Source organism: Oratosquilla oratoria, chromosome 36 (assembly GCF_046742065.1).
Source record: "Oratosquilla oratoria isolate Oo_2021 chromosome 36, ASM4674206v1, whole genome shotgun sequence".
NCBI lineage: Eukaryota > Metazoa > Arthropoda > Malacostraca > Stomatopoda > Squillidae > Oratosquilla > Oratosquilla oratoria.
The window spans coordinates 14665838-14682555 of record NC_134812.1 but is presented as its reverse complement, the minus strand read 5'-3'; the positions used below and the strand labels follow the sequence as shown (position 1 = coordinate 14682555).

Genomic DNA, 16718 nt, shown 5'->3' with positions numbered 1-16718 from the left:
TGTTTATCGATGCCCCTAAAGATCTACCTCCACCTTTTACCAATCTTTCTTCACTCATTCTTTCCACATGTCTTAACCATCCCAATACTCTTTCATCAACCCTATCTGTCATCTCTTTTTTCACTCCCACTCTCCTCCTCATTCTATCCGACATTTCATCTCAATTACATATAAAATTTTCCTCTCTGCCTCTCTTAAATTCCAAATCTAGATGATGATGATGATGTGGTTTAACATCACAAACTCCCCCCTATCGGAAGACTAGGATGGTGCCCCTCACAGAGGGCTTTGTAGCATGGTTCAACTTTGCCGGTGGCAGGATTCAAACCACAATCCCCTTGACCTTCGCCGTGACTAACGACACCCTAACCCGCCGAGAAAATTTTATTCACTTATGGGTTGAAGCATTGGATGTAGTGGATGTGCCCAGTTTTCCTAGGGAGGTGTGGGTTCCTTGCAAATGAGAACAGTAGCTAAAGATCAACTCCTTGAAGAAAAAAAGTGGAATCAGCTGGAAGAGCCTTAAGCATGATCCAAAGATTACCTTTCCTCCCAATGTCAGTGGCTGATGAAACATTAACAAGTGTAGGAAAATAAAACAATGATTTAAAACTACACTAGATACATTTACTTCAGTAGCATCTCCAACTGAAGGATGACAAGAAAATGTCTTACACTAATTTCAAATGTACAAGTATGCTCAATATGATAGAGAGATCATAATAAGGAGTGCTAACAAGACTGAAAACTTCTTAATTATATATACAAAAAGAAAATAAGGGATTGAAGAAAAAATCCTGATCATAATTATGTGAACCCATGCACTCAACAGGTTAATCATGTACAACAAAGCAATGCACATTACTTTGTACTTCACACTGTAGTGGTGTGTCTTAGATTACTGGAGACAATACTTTCAATGCCTACTGACTGACAAAACAATCTAACCTTAATGATACAGCATAAAAAGACAACATTTCCTGTGTTTCAGTATGTCCATAGTCTGAAAATACAGTAGAAAATAATCCATATATAAAATGGATATATTTTTCTTTTGGCTGTGGGACCATAGAAGATTTATAAATATTTTTTTGGCTTGATGAAACTACAAAAAATAGTTGTGTAGATTTACAAGATATTCAACTTTACACATTGTAAAGATAAAATTGATGCAGTGCTTAACAAATAAGCATGGATAAATTGTGAGTATATGTCACTGTTCAACAGTCTATTTTGTATGAAAGTTAACAAGCTATGAGATGAAGCTTCATGTAAAGTGTGGTACTTTACATTATGGATATTCATGTAAATGCTGTACTTTGAAAAATGGGCCAACAAACATTGTATCAAATTTATTGCCTTTGTAAAAGATAATTCTATATAAATTTGAAATCCTGTAAACTAAAATATTTACATATCAAATATTTCTGTAGTACAAGACAATGAACCCTGCCACTGAGGTGACTGTCCTACTCCTAATAAATGAAGGCAAGTTTGCATATTCAATTTTAGAAATTTTTGAATCCTCAAAAATTCTCTTTATAATCTACAACATGCATTTTTTGCAGTATATTTGGAACATTAATATCATTACTTTCTGGGATGTGAGATGATGCTCGATATCTACTGCAGTACACAAAAAAAGGAGCAACAAACTTACACCTGGTAATAAGGACACCTGGTAATAATGAAGAAAATGTGACATCAATAAAGATACATTGGATGAGTGAAAAATTATCTTTTGACAGCCCAGGGTCTCTCTTTCCCTTGTTGTGCTTTATACATTTTTTGCGCTTTCTTGCTTGGGACTAAGCCATCAGAGAGGCCTGGTCTCTTGTTGTTTTTCTTTTTCATATTGGATGGCTCCTCTGAAACAACTAGTGCATGACTAAAATCTTGCACTTCTTCCTGTAAGCCACTAATGTTTCCCTGTAAATCCTCTGCACTGGTGTCCTTTTCACTACCAGCACCTGAGAAAATGAGATCAGAATCATGGGCATACTTGCATTTGTGTCCAAATTTACACCGACCTTTCCTGTAATTCCAGCAGATTCTTTTCCCATTGATCTCTTTCACATCTTTGGGATTCTGTGTCATTTTCACATGCTTCTCAAGAGCTGTCTTCTTGGCCTGCTGCTCAAGTTGAAAAGGATTATAAAATACTGATGATGATGCATCATTTTCAAATGGTGATGACAAGGTTTCATACCTCAAAGGATTGTCAACTACTTCCTTCTTCTTCTTCTTATGCTCCTTTTCTTTCGGCCTGTGGGTGACCTGCCCATTTTCACCATTTTCTTCTTCTTCTTCCTCTACTTCATCATTATCATCCACAGGAAAGAAGTTGACACCTTGAGCTGTTGCACCATCTTTAGCCCTGAAAGAATTAGCACAGCCGTATTCTCACAGACTACTGCATATCTACCCTTCAAATTTCTGTCAATGTTACAAGTAGCACATTCATGTTCTCTTGCCACCTTAATTACATTTTTTGGAAAACAGTAAAAATTTGCATATTACAGTGTAAAAATAAACTTTGTAATGAGAAAAAATTAAAATTAATTTTGATCTTCTTGGTTGGTTGTGTGTGTATTTACCTAGTTGTATTTACCTAGTTGTATGTTATGGGAAGGGGAGCTATGCTCGTGGTGTCCCATCTTCATATCTCATTTTATCTAGACGGTTTTTAAATTCAAGTCTCCTCTCTCTCTTCTTTGCTCTAATATCTGTAGCTCAAGTTTTGCTAGTCTCTCTTCATATGATAGTTCTGAGAGTGTTGGTGCCAATTTTGTAATTTCTCTTTGTATTCTTTCAAGTTCTGATATACATTTTTTGTACTTAGTGACCACATAGTCGCTGCATATTCCAAACTTGTCTTATCAAAGTGACTAGTATTTTCTTCACCATTTCTTCATCCAGGTATGTAAATGCTACTTTGATTGTTCTTATTAAACTATAAGTTTCTCCAAATTTTTTTGTTGATATGTTTCTCTGGGGACATATTATTTATAATAATGACTCCCAGGTCCTTCTCATTTTCTACTTTTTTTTTTTCTCCCAATTTATATGATCCCACTATTCTTTTTTTTGCTTCTTCCAAATTCCATTATACTACACTTCTTAATATTGAATTCCATCTCCCACTTCCTACTCCATTCCCATACTTTATTGAGATCACTCTGTAGCAACTCACAATCTTCTTCAGTGTTCACTTTTTTCAACAATTTTGCATCATCCGCAAAGAAGCTCATATAACTTTCAATTCCTTTATCCATATCATTAATATATATATAGCAAACATTATTGGGGCAAGAGCTGTTCCTTGTGGAACACCACTTATCACTTCATCCCAATTAGAGTGTTTGTCTCTTATCACTACTCTCATTTTTCTTTCATGCAAGAAGTCTCCCATCCACTTCAGCAGTTTGTCCTGTATTCCTCCTGCAGTCTCTAATTTCTTAAGCAACTTCTTATGTGGCACCTTATCAAAAGCTTTTTTCAGGTCTAGAAATGCACAATTAGCCCATCCATCTCTTTCTTGTATTACATCTATTAGTCTTGAATAGAAACACAAAGTTTGTGACGCATGATCGTCCTTGTCTGAATCCAAATTGCCTTGGATTTAGTATTGTTTTTTCCCAAATGCCTTATCCATCTACTTTTGATAATTCTTTCACAAATTTTTGCTATTGTACTTATTGAGACCGGTCTATAGTTAGTAGGGTCTTCCTTGTTTCCCCCTTTATATATTGGTGCTATATTTGCTCTTTTCCAATCTTCTGGAACTTTTCCTTTTCATTGAACTGTTTTTTTAGGCTATGTATTTTGTCTGTTAGTTCATTCCCGCATTCTCTCAAAATCCAGTTTGCTATTTCATCTGGTCCATACGATTTTCTGACATCGAGATTACTCACGTGTTTCATTAATTCATTCCTTGATACTTTTATCCCTTTCATAGGGGCTTTCTCCTCCCATTCGATATCTCTAGGTTGCATGTTCTCCCTTGTAAACACCGATTTAAAAATGCTTGTTCATAATTTCTGCCATTTCTATTTCCTCTGTGTATTAAACTCCTTGTCATAGTTTCCCTAATTCTTATTTTTCAGGTTGTTTACAAATCTGTATAATAGTTTTGGTTGATCTTTACATTTTTCTATGACATCTTTTTTGTATTTTCTCTTTTCTTTTCTGCACACTTGTACATATTCATTTCTATAACTAGTATATGTTTTCCATTTTTCAGGTCTTTTGTCTTTTTTTGCATTTTATCCAAGCTTTATCTCTTGTCTTTTAACTCCCTACATCTTTTGTTGTACCAGCACTTTACATATTATTTTTCTTGCTTTTGTCTTGGGACATACTTTCCACTCCTTTATAAATTTTTGTCAAAATATTCCATTTCTCTTCTACTGTTGTTTCCTCCTTGTGTATTCTTTCAGTCTGCTTTTTGAAAGAATTCTCTTATCTTATCAAAATTTGTTTTATCATACATCAATCTTCCTTTTCTATATTGTTAATTTTTATTCATGTATTTATCCTCATTTAGTTCCAGTTCAACCAATACGTGGTCACTTTTACTTATTAGTGTTTTATATTATATCTTGTCCACTTTTTCAGGTTCTGATGTGATTATTAGGTCCAGTCTCGATGTTCTTCATCATTTCTATACCTAGTATTCTCTTGAATCCATTGCGTCACTTTATGTTCTATAATCATATCAAGTTGTACATTTCCCCATAGGTTATCTCCACCCTTCACTGTGATCTCTTCCCAGCAGATTTCTTTACAATTAAAGTCACCCATTATAACTATTCTTCCTCCATCTTCCATTATCTTAGTGTTATCCTTGTGCCTTCTATCATACTTTTGTGTTCTCTCTCTTCCCACGAGGTCGTTTTAGGAGGCACATAATTTACTACAAACTTCATGCTCTTCCCATCCCTGTCCTCCACTTCCATCATAATCATCTCTACTCTATTCTTTCCATATGTGACATTCCTCACATTTATATCCTTCTTAGTCAGGAACATAACTCCACCCCCTTGTTTTACCTCTCTGTTTCTAATCCAATAATTATATGCACCATGTCCTACAGTGTTGGGTGGTAAGTGGACCTTTCAATGTTGTCTCTACAATTCCCATTATGTCCGGTTCTTTTTCCTTCAGAGAATCATTCAGTTCATTCAAGTCTGTTATTAAGCTATCTATATTTGTGTAAGACACTTTTAATTTTCTGCTACTTCCATTGTGTTTTCCGTTTCCCTTCTGTTTTCCTCTGCTTATGAACCATTTCTTCACTTTCATATTCACTACTCTCCAATAGAATTCATCTTTTTCTGACTGTTCTTTTCTCGTTTTTTCCTTAGCTTCTAGTCTTTTTGTTTTCTCATTCTCTCTTTCCTCTTTATTCATTTCTCTTTTTATCCATACCTTTTTATATTGCTCACTGTCTGCTAATTTTCCTATTTTTGCTAAGATATTCTTTGTTGTCATTTGTGACCTGAATTCAACCTTAAGTGGTCTGGTCTTATCTGTATTGTATTTCCAGAGCCTATACATTTCTTCTATTTGTTTCCCGGTTTCTGGTTCATCTTTTTGAACTACTTCTAATATATTATTTACTTTTTCCTTTTCCTCCTTCATTCTTGTAGTCCTATTTTGATTCTTCTCTTCCATCCCTAATATATTTATACATTTCTTTTTATCCGCAAAGTCTCTTATTATACTCTCCTTCTCCCTCATCCCTTTAATAACTGTGTCCGTAGTTTGTTCTTTCATCTGCTGTTCTATTATACCACTAAATTCCATTTTATCGTTATCTTGTTCTTTTTTCAAACCACTTACCTCTTTTGCTATGGACTCTTTTTATTTTCTTTATTATTCCTCTTTAATTCCTCATTCTCTTCCTTTACTTCTCTTAACTGTCTTTTTAATTCTTCTATTTCTTTAATTAGATTTTGATTCTTTCCCTAGTTCTTCTAGTTTATCAAATTTCTTGGCAACTAGAGTAAATTGGTCAAACCTAACCTCCCATTCTCCTTAATTTTTTTTACTTTCTGCTCTAGATTTACTAGTCGGGGAGGTTGTCACCTCCTCCCTCATTAAATCCATAAAAGCAGTTATCTTCTCTTTCCTGACTGACGTGTGTGTGTGTATTTACCTAGTTGTATCTTACAGGAAGAGGAGCTCATGGTGTCCCATCTTTGTATCTCACAGAATCTAGTTTGCTCTTAAGTTTGTGTATGGTTTTTGCACACACTATTGTTTCATCTAGTTTGTTCCAAGTGTCCACCACTCTCTGTGGAAAACTTTTTTTTCCAGACCTCTTCTATGACTATCCTTTTTTTTTCAATGTCCTCGTCCCAATTTAGTAAGCCCTCTCTACCAAGTATTTCTGTGCCTTTCATGACTCTATAGATGGTCAGTAGGTCACCTCTCTTCTTTGTTCCAAAGTCGGCAACTTCATAAGTTTGAAAGTGCTGGGGCCATTTTTGTGGTTGCTCTCTGGATTCTTTCAATTTTCCTTATATTCTTTTTGGTGCTGGGTGACTGTGATGTTGCAGCATACAATATATGCCTTATTAGCGTGACTAATATTTTTTTCACCATTTCTTCATCTAAATAGGTAATTGCCATTTTCACTGACCTTAGCAAGTTATAGGATTCTCCAACAATTTTGTTTATTTATGTGTGTGTATTTGTGTGCTCTCTTGCACACGCGTGAGCACACAGGTCCCACTAGATCTGTGATTCCCAAACTGGGGGGCACCCCCCACTAGAGAGGCATGAGCTAGATATGGGGGGTTATGAACCAGTCTGCCAAAGTTTGAAATATTGAAAATAAATATGCAAATGCATGTACTAGGTAAATACAACCAAGTAAATACACAAAAACTTATACAAATTAATTTTATAATTAGAAATTAAGAACACCAAGATAGAACTATACATTAATTTGAGGCTAGGTGTGATAAACTGAGTAGTTGCTGACAGGACTCCATGTGTATTACTCTTTTCCTATATACAAGAATTAGGTAAATATGTGCACGCACAAAAAATGGCAGAGTATTTGTTCAGTTGTGTACATGAATGTGATATAGCGTTAGAAAATTAAATATAAATTTTGTAAATTATAATACATGAACGTAATATGAGATTTTCTTGGCAGAAATAAAAAATACCTTGCTACAAGCAAATATATTAATGAACGAAGTCGCTAGCATAGGATCGAGACGCCATCTTGTCATTTGTTAAGTGTTGTCTGCCCTGTCCAGTTGAAGCCTAGTGTACGCCCTTGGTACTTCCGCCAGTGCCTCTTGAGGTACTGGCGGAAGTACCGCCACATATTTCAGCTCCATAGCATTCTTGAAGGAATGCTATGGAGCTGAAATATGTGCATTCCTTCAAGCTATGAAAACCCATATACCCCACAATCAGAAAGAGTGATTGAACAGGCCTCCAACATCTGTGAGAACAACGACGATCCGGATGACCTTAAATTACAGGTACCGATTTACTAAATACACGTTAGGTTAGGCTAGGTTACACGAATTTATCGCCCTTTCATTTCTTCCACGTCAGCATCTATCATAACAAACATGGCGTACCATTCGTCTGGCGCGACTTCTTTACTTACGAAATCTGTTTTAGCAACATTTTTATTTTTTATTTCTGCCATGAAAATTTCATATTACATTGATATGGTATAATTTACAAAATTAATAATTAAATTTTTAACGCTATATCGCGTCCATGTACACAACTAAACATTTACCAATGCAATGGCAGCAACCAAATAGTTCCTGACCTGGTAAATGAACCATCTAAGGAGACCAAAATCACTGGGTCTGTCAACTTTGAAAGTTCAGAGAGATAAGTAGTGATATGATTACACTGTTCATATTGCTAATAGGAGATAGATTACATTGACAGAAGAGATCTCAATTCAGGATAGGAGGGTTTTAAGAAGTCTTGAGAACAAGTTACGACTACATGTCTAAAGTACATGAAGAAATAATTTTCCATATATATGCATAAATACTTGGAATAGCTTAGAAGGTGATATAAATTGAAACCATATCAATATATCTATGAATTCAAATCTGATACACCAAGTGGGAACCGTACATGAATTTGAGGCTAGGTTTGATAAATTAAAGAGATGGGACCACACGAGCGTTTCTCATTTCCTGAATACTACAATTAAGTAAATATATATACAATGACTAGCATGTCTTACTGAATATCTAGTGCACAATTCGTGCCTTAATCGGCTATCACGGTAAATTAATCGTAAATCGGTGTTACTGTTGGTCCACCACAGCTCGCTCTTCGAATCATTTGCACTAAGTCAATTATGTCAAATGCAACTAGGTTACCCTACTCTAAATTATTTGCTCCTGGAATGCAAAAATGTAGCATCTACATGATGCAAATTAATTTTATAATTCTTACCACTTTTTGTTTTGACTACATGAATGTAAGAATTATCATTAAATAAACCTTTGTATCGCATGACTCCAATATAACATACACATTACATAATGCTTGAGTTCTAGATTTGATTACATTCATAATCATATAACTTACAATTTATCTATTACTTCAGAATCTGAGTTATCGTCCTCCGAAGACGATCCATAATCCGCAACAAGACTTGCCATGTTTACAACGTTACGACGCACTAGCGGCACATTGTTGGTACTGATTTGATTTTAGTGTTGAATCTTCTATATAGTATTACATACTTCCTTATACGATGTTGTTGTATTTATTGTTGGATTAAGTCCAACTATAGTTATAATGGATTGTGTTTGTTTTCTTCACATATTAGCAGGTCCATTGTGCATTTTTTGAATAATACTTTACTTATCAAAACCTGTACAATGGCAAGACACAGTCTTTAATGCACAGCAACCTAGTTTAAGAAAGAGAGAGAAACAGGCTCCGGTCTTACAAACTAAGGGTTCCCAATTTTAACATTACATTGCTTCCTGAATAATTTTTTTCAGGTCACCCTAATCTAATGACGAATTACCAGCCTTTGGAACAGTTACAATATAAGACCAAGGTGATGTCAAAGATGTGATAGAGAGATTAAAGGCAGGTAGCAGACTGGAGGAAAAGTAGAAGTAAAGCGATTAGTATTCCCTTTTTCAAAGTGACGTGGAAGTCTTCAATCACGAAAGAATACTGAGTGACTTGGTTTGTTACAAACCAAGTCACTCAGTATTCTTTCGTGATTGTAGGTATGTCACTGTTATTCAATCCATTGCTTTAAGCGTCTATTATAGAAGACCCATGTTTATCAGGAAAATAGGAACAGTCGCCAGACCCATACGTCACTGAAGGAATATACTGTATTATGTATATTCATATTGGATTGTGCTCTTGGGATAGTGTGGGGCAGTACTGAGTATAGGATGAGATCATAAACTACTTAGTAACTTACTGCCCTCTCAAACAGTAAATAGTAATGGTTACAACATGGCAGTTTGATATAATCATGGCCAGGCCTATTTTGTTTACCACTTACCGTTGATGAAGATCCAGGCCCCTATCCATTGCTAGTGCAGCACTCCAGTATTCATTTCATATAAATATTTATATTAACACTGTTAATAATCTTCAATGGCAATGCACGTGTTGACATTATAGGATGATAGGATCTTATGAATAAATTAATTTCTAGTGCTTTCTTGAAAATTTGTACACTTTCACTTTCCTTGACATCCATAGGTTAGTCATTGAGATGTGGGGAACACTTCTCTAATGCTCCAAAGACCAATTCTAAATTAACTCTAGGCTCATTAAACCTATGCTAATCTTTGCTATGTCTTAATGACATCACAGTATCCAAATTGAAATCTTGCATTAGGTTTCTCATATATCCTGATTTGTCAGACTTCCCAGCTTCATAAGTCGATACACATGTTTAAAAAAAAAGAAACATACATTCCTTGATAGGTAGCCAGTGTAGGTCAATTAGTACAGATGTGACCCTTTCATGCAAGGACAGACTCTTGATCAGCCTTGCCAAGTCACTATTCATGACAAGTAGTATTTTTTCAGCAAATAATTAGGTAGCCCATAATATAGTGATCACATGATTATAGATATGTATCTTCATGGTCTTCTCATCCAAGTATTAACAAATGCTATATCCTTAAATGGTAGCCAGTTGTTCTCACCAGTTGGTTGGTTTGATCTTTAAATGACAAATTACAATCTAGAATTATGTCTTAAGTTCCTAACAGATTTTACAACTATCAAAGAGGAAAAATTCAGTCTCCTGATATCATTTGTCTTAATGCTACTTTCCTGCATGCAAGTGTGAGAGGGATATATCTCTTTCTCCTCTCCTCTCTCCTCTCTTTCTCTCTCTGTCTCTCCTCTCTTCTCTTTCTCCTCTCTCCTCTTTCTCCTTTCTCCTCTCCTCTCTCTCTTCTCCTTTCTTCTCTCTCCTTGTCTCTCTCCTGTCTCTCCTCTCCTCTCTCCTATCTACTCTCTCTCTTTGCCTCTCTCTCTCTCTCTCTCTCTCTCTCTCTCTCTCTCTCTCTCTCTCTCTCTCTCTCTCTCTCTCTCTCAATCTCTGTCTCTCTCTTTCTCTCTCATAATTTTGATCTGTTTGTCCATTCTATGGACATGCACCTTGGTTGTCTTTAAATGGGATGAACTTGTTTACTAGTGAATTTAGAATAGGAAATGTATATGAATTAATTTATACATTTTGTTTGGTGGAAGATACTCAGAGATTTTTTCAATACCAGTAACATATTGTCAGAAATAAGTAATTGATAATTTAATAATTAGTAATTAATCATTAATTTTTTAAATTGATAAAATTGCTCTGCCATGACCAATAGTGTGCACCCTCTTTGTAGTTTTTGGGGGGGGCTTATAGACAATAATTAACCAGCCAAACCAGTATTTATTTCTTATAATTTCTTATTAAAAATAATTTTCTGACAAGAAGTTATCTTCTTTAAGTACAAAAGAGAAAAGGTGAAATTGCTCATCATCCAAAAATAAATGATAAGTGACGTATGGATTATATTGATATAGAAATTCCATAATATTGTTATTATACATTTCCAATGATTTAGTGTTGAAAGTGAAATATTTGAAAAAAAATCTTTTCAAAGCAAAAAAAAAAAAAATAATAATAATAATAAAATAAAATAAAATAAAACAAATTGATCAATCCATTGTCCCTGGTCTCTCTTGCAGATTTTTTTTTTTTTTAAAGAAGTGTACACTTACATGATACTGTATTAGAAAATTAAATATTAGATTTGTAAATTATAATACATCAATGTAATATATGTTTTTCTTTGTGGAAATCAATAACAGAAAACGTTGGTAAAAGTGATACACAAATGAAGTCGTGGTGACCCCTTGAGATGCCATCTTTGTTTTGGTAGATTTGGAGGTCAAAGATGACAACAATGACCCTAATGATCTCTAGCATTACGATTACAGGTGCTATGTTACTAAATGCAAGTTAGGTTAGGTTAGAATAGACAAATTTATCATACTTTAATTTCTTCAAACTCCATATCCACCAAAACAAAGATGGCGTCTCAAGCAGTCACAGTGACCCCCCCCCCCCCTCTCTGTCCCTTCATGCAGAAAAGGAGAAGACGGGGAGAAATCCTTTCGGGCTGCATCAAAATTTTCACACACATATTCCCTCACCCCCCATCCCCCACCCGTTCCACCTCATGGATCACAATATCATCCATATACAACCATTCTCCCTTCACCCCTATCTTCTGTCCTCTCCCATCCTTCTTCAACAGACATTCCCCTCTTCCCCAAATCCCCTTTCACTCCATCCATCCATCTCATCCTAGGTTGCCCCCTCATGTTCACTCCTTCCACATCTGCCTTCCACACCTCTTTCACTTGTTTTTCTTCACTCATTCTTTTCATGTGTCCAAACCATCCCAATACTCTTTCATCCTATCTCCCAACTCCCTTTCCAATGTGTTTTAGGTGGATGTTGCTTATGTTATCAGGGTCACTGGCAGATGAGTGCTTGAGATTATGCATTATGAGTTTTGTCTGACTGTCTATGAAGGGTGTATAGTCTGAGTCTGTGGGGAAGTCTTTCTTACGTCGAATGGTGCGTCGGTCGTCAGGGTGAGATGTAAGATGGCTCGTCTGTGCAAAATGACGTATGAGTGCGTTTGCTTGTTGTCTGTTTGAGGGTAGATTATCTGTTGTTGTGATTATTGCTGCGTGAGGGCGTGTAGTGTTAGTGTTGGATAGTGTGATGCTGTTGAGTGTTTTGTACAATTTGCTGGTGTTTGTTTTGTGACCAAGTGTATACACGCACTCACAAACATTGCAAACTACAGCTATTCACACAACACTATACCCGACATCTGGAAGCATGGTAAAATAATCACCATTCCAAAACCGAACAAAGACCCAACAATCCCAACATCGCACCGCCCAATCACACTTCTCTGCACCCCCTCTAAAATCATTGAACGCCTAATACTTAAACTTGTCACACCATATATTCCCCTTGCTGACTCACAACACGGTTTTAGGCCACTACACTCCACAAACACTCTTCTGACAAACCTCACACAAAGAATTTTAGATGGCATCAATTCAGATAGGCCCCACCACAGAACACTTCTTATAACATTGGACATTAGTAAAGCTTTTGATGCTATCCCCCGCCACAACCTAACAAATAAAATATAACACAGACATGCACAATAACACCAAAAGATGGCTGGCCAATTATCTGGCAGGCAGGAATGCTCATGTGTCATATAATGGCCAATCATCGCACATCAGAAACATTAAGAACGGAGTACCACAGGGCTCAGTTCTATCCCCCACATTATTTAATCTATACATGCATGACTTACCCACGCCAGACACCTCAGAAATACAAATCTCTTCCTACGCAGACGACATAACAATCACATGCACACATCGTAACACAGACAAAACAGGCAGAAATAATCCAGCCTTACCTTGACACACTCAACACATGGTTCATCACAAACAGACTCAAAATAGCTCCAACCAAATCTACAGCAACACTTCTCACCAACTGGACAAAAGAACACAAATACATACCTCATCTCTACATCAACAACACTCTAATACCACACACAAACACACCGAAAATTCTTGGTGTAACATACGATACATCCATGTCTTTCAAACAACACCTCACAAACATAAAAAACAAATGCACACCTAGACTTAACGCACTTAAGTCAATCACTGGAACAACATTTGGACAAAACAAAGAAACTAATATAACAATATACAAACAATGCATACGCTCAGTGATGAAATATGCGAGTCCTGCATGGGCTCCCTATCTCACTGAGTCACACCACAACACCCATCAAATCATAAAAAACAAAGCCCTAAAAACAATTACAGGCTGCACAAATACATCACCTACAGACCATTTACACCATGAAACAAAAGTCCTCAAAGTCAAGGACCACCTCGACATGAGAGGCACACAAACACTTGCTGCAGCCACCACAAACACATCACACCCGCTACACTACATAGCAGAACACCCACACACACCAAGAAACATTAAAACTACACCCAAAGACCTTTATTACGCACAGATACTCTCTTCTCTTCCTCCACAACCACCAAATACCAGCCTCCGGAAACATATTCATAATCATATCACTCACCGCTCCATTAACACACTGAAAGACAACACACTGCTGCATGCCAGACCCCCTGATATCCACCCTTCTGAATCCTCTCTCCCACGAAAGGACAGAGTCCACTTGGCCAGACTGCGATGCGGTCACCACCCAGCACTTCTAAGCTACCAGAAGAGGCTGGACGACCGTGTTGTGAACAGCTGCCCAGGATGTAACACTTCACCCCATACCATACAACACATAATGGAAGACTGCATTATACACAATCATGCACGCAAACAACACAACATACACTCTATAAAGGATTTGTGGGAAAACCCAGTTTCGGCTGTGGCCTTCCTTGGGGAGACGGGACTGCTCGGACAGACAGTCTAGGGAACGACAACAACAACAACAACAACTCCCTTTCCACCCCCATTCTACTCCTCACCTCCTCATTTCTCACTCTATCCAACCTAGTAACCCATATCATACTTCTCAGACACTTCATCTCAAGCACATTCAAACTCCTTTTCTCTTCCTCTCTTATGTTCCATGTTTCTCCCCCATACAGTGCTGTCGGCACAATCACTCCTTCATACAATCTCCTCTTAGCATCCATTCCCAAATGTCTATTTCTCATTTCATTTTTTAATCCCCCAAGGCATTTCCTCACTTCTCTCAATCTACATTCTACCTCCATCGCCACTCCCTTTCATGCCACATTTGCACCCAAGTATCTAAAACTATTCACTTCCTCCAGTCTCTCTACCTTAATACTCACTTCCAGTTTGCTACCACTTTCACCCCTTGTACATCTCATCACCTTACTTTTACCCACATTTATCTTCAATTTCCTTCTTTCACACACTTTCCCAAACTGTGTCACTAACTTCCTCAATCTCTCCTCTGATCCTGCTACAAGCTCAGTGTCATCCGCAAATAACAGCTGGCTTATCTCCCACTTTTTTCCATTTTCTTTAACCATCTCCAATTCCTGACCCACCACCCTTGCATTTACCTCTCGCACCACCCCATCCATGTATAAGTTAAACAGCCAGGATGACATAACACATCCCTGACGAAGTCCCACCTTTACCTCAAACCATTCACTCTCTCCATTTCTAATCCTGACACTCGCTCTACTACTCTCGTAAAAACTCTTGACTGCTCCTAAAAGCTTTCCTCCTATCCCATATATCTGCAATACCTCCCATAGTGCCTTCCTGTCTACCTTGTCATAAGCCTTTTCCAGATCCATAAAACCCCAAAAAACATCCTTACCTTTTCCTATAGCTGTCTCACACGTCTGTCTTACCACAAAAATCTGATCTACGCAACCTCTACCTGTCCTAAACCCACACTGTTCCTCATCAATTACTCCCTCTGTTCCTCTCCTAATCCTCTCAATCAAGACACCTCCCATAAGCCTTTCCAACTTCACATAACAAGCTAATCCTTCAGAAACTACTACACTTACACTTGTCCTCTTTACCCTTGTAAAGTGGAACTATATAGGCACTCCTCCAGTCCTCCGGCACTCTAAATACTTACAATGATTACTCCGTTGGGTCTTGTGCCTTTTCTTAACCCATATCCACTGATAACATGCCCCACCATACTTTTTGGTCTTGTGCAGCTGCGAAGCAATCTTCCCTTCCAGTTCTATCATTATAGATTTCCTTAAATCGTCAGTCCACCTTTTCTTTGGTCACCTTCTTGGTCTTTGGCCATGCACCTCTTGTAGTAGGATCCTCTTTAGCACTCTATCTTCCTCCATTCAGATGATGTGCCCTGTCCAATACGATTTTGTTCTCTTCATGATTTCAATAATCTTTTCTTGTTTGGTGAATTCTCTTAACTCAATATTGTGACTTCTCCACCTATTTTCTTTTCTAAATAAATAGATTAATAAATGAAATGTGAAATTGATCACTGACACCCACTAGATACTGAGATGATTCTGGTATTGATCACTCTTGTACTCTATACAGGGTATTGACAACATGAGTTTTAAGCAGTCAGTATTTTAGGAACTACAATGACAATCCTTGTACTGCATAGTAACAGGCACTCAATATTTTAGGGACTATTATGGGGTGCCTTTAATGAACAGAGCATCACATCATTCATTTAAGTTAAAGTTTAATTTTTTTTCTCATAAAAGTAATTATTATAATTTTGTACTTCATTTGTCTTTCATATTGTCTCCATGAACCTGTCCTTTACCATTTCTGTGACTACCTCTTCTTTATACCTCTGTGGTGGTGGTGTAGGGTATGTTAGAAGAATGTTGCCACCATAATCCCATGCATATTGTGGGAAGCAATTAAAAGGGGTGGAGTGATGGGACTGGGGATACTTTACACTGCATTTTTCTTCTATGAACATTCAAGGCAGAGGGTGTTGTAGAAGGGCTCCAATTGTAGTATGGATGTGGTACAGATTAAGAGTGAATATGGGAGTATGTTTGTGAGAAGCAAGAGGGATGTGTTTGCAATGAATGAAACTGAATTGAAAAGGAAAGAGCTGGAAATTGGAAATGTGGTGAGTAGGGTGTCAGGAGTGACAAGGGGGTGAGGTGAGGGAAGGAGTGGCACTGCTGGTAAGTGATGAAATATGCAAGTGTATTGTGGACTGGAGGGAAATGTTGAGGATATTATCTTCGAAGTTGATGCTAGGATGGAAAATATGGATTTTCTAGTGCAGGGGTTCTCAGCCTTACTTGGCCCATTCACCCCTTTCACCATTTGTCAGAATGTCATTCCCCCCCTCCTTTCCAAGATTGTCTGTTTCAAAAGGTGCATTCTAAATAATATGCAAATATTACTAAAAACCCTTTTATTTTTTCCAAATTAGTATAGGCCAAAACCTATAATTGCTTTCCTCACCCCGTAAGCTGACTGTGGTCACAAATCACCCCCAGAAATCCCAAAATTCCCCCCTGGGGGTGAATTTCACCCCTAATGAGAACCCCTGTTCTAGTGCATACAGTCCTGGTACATACATACATACATATACCAAGGCTTTTTCCCCCTTACAAGGGAGGTAGCCAAAAGGGAAAAGGCATAA

The 16718-nt window shown here is 37.2% G+C and overlaps 1 protein-coding gene across 1 annotated transcript; it reads right to left on the bottom strand.

Annotated features, from left to right (window-relative positions):
• Positions 1 to 605: 605 nt before the first annotated feature.
• On the bottom strand, positions 606 to 8743 carry LOC143018896 (uncharacterized). Its single transcript, XM_076174463.1, has 2 exons — positions 8590 to 8743; positions 606 to 2377 (listed from the first exon to the last, which is right to left on the bottom strand). The coding sequence occupies exons 1-2, from the start codon at positions 8661 to 8663 to the stop codon at positions 1735 to 1737; spliced, it is 717 nt and encodes a 238-aa protein (XP_076030578.1). The 5' UTR covers positions 8664 to 8743; the 3' UTR covers positions 606 to 1734.
• Positions 8744 to 16718: the final 7975 nt, after the last annotated feature.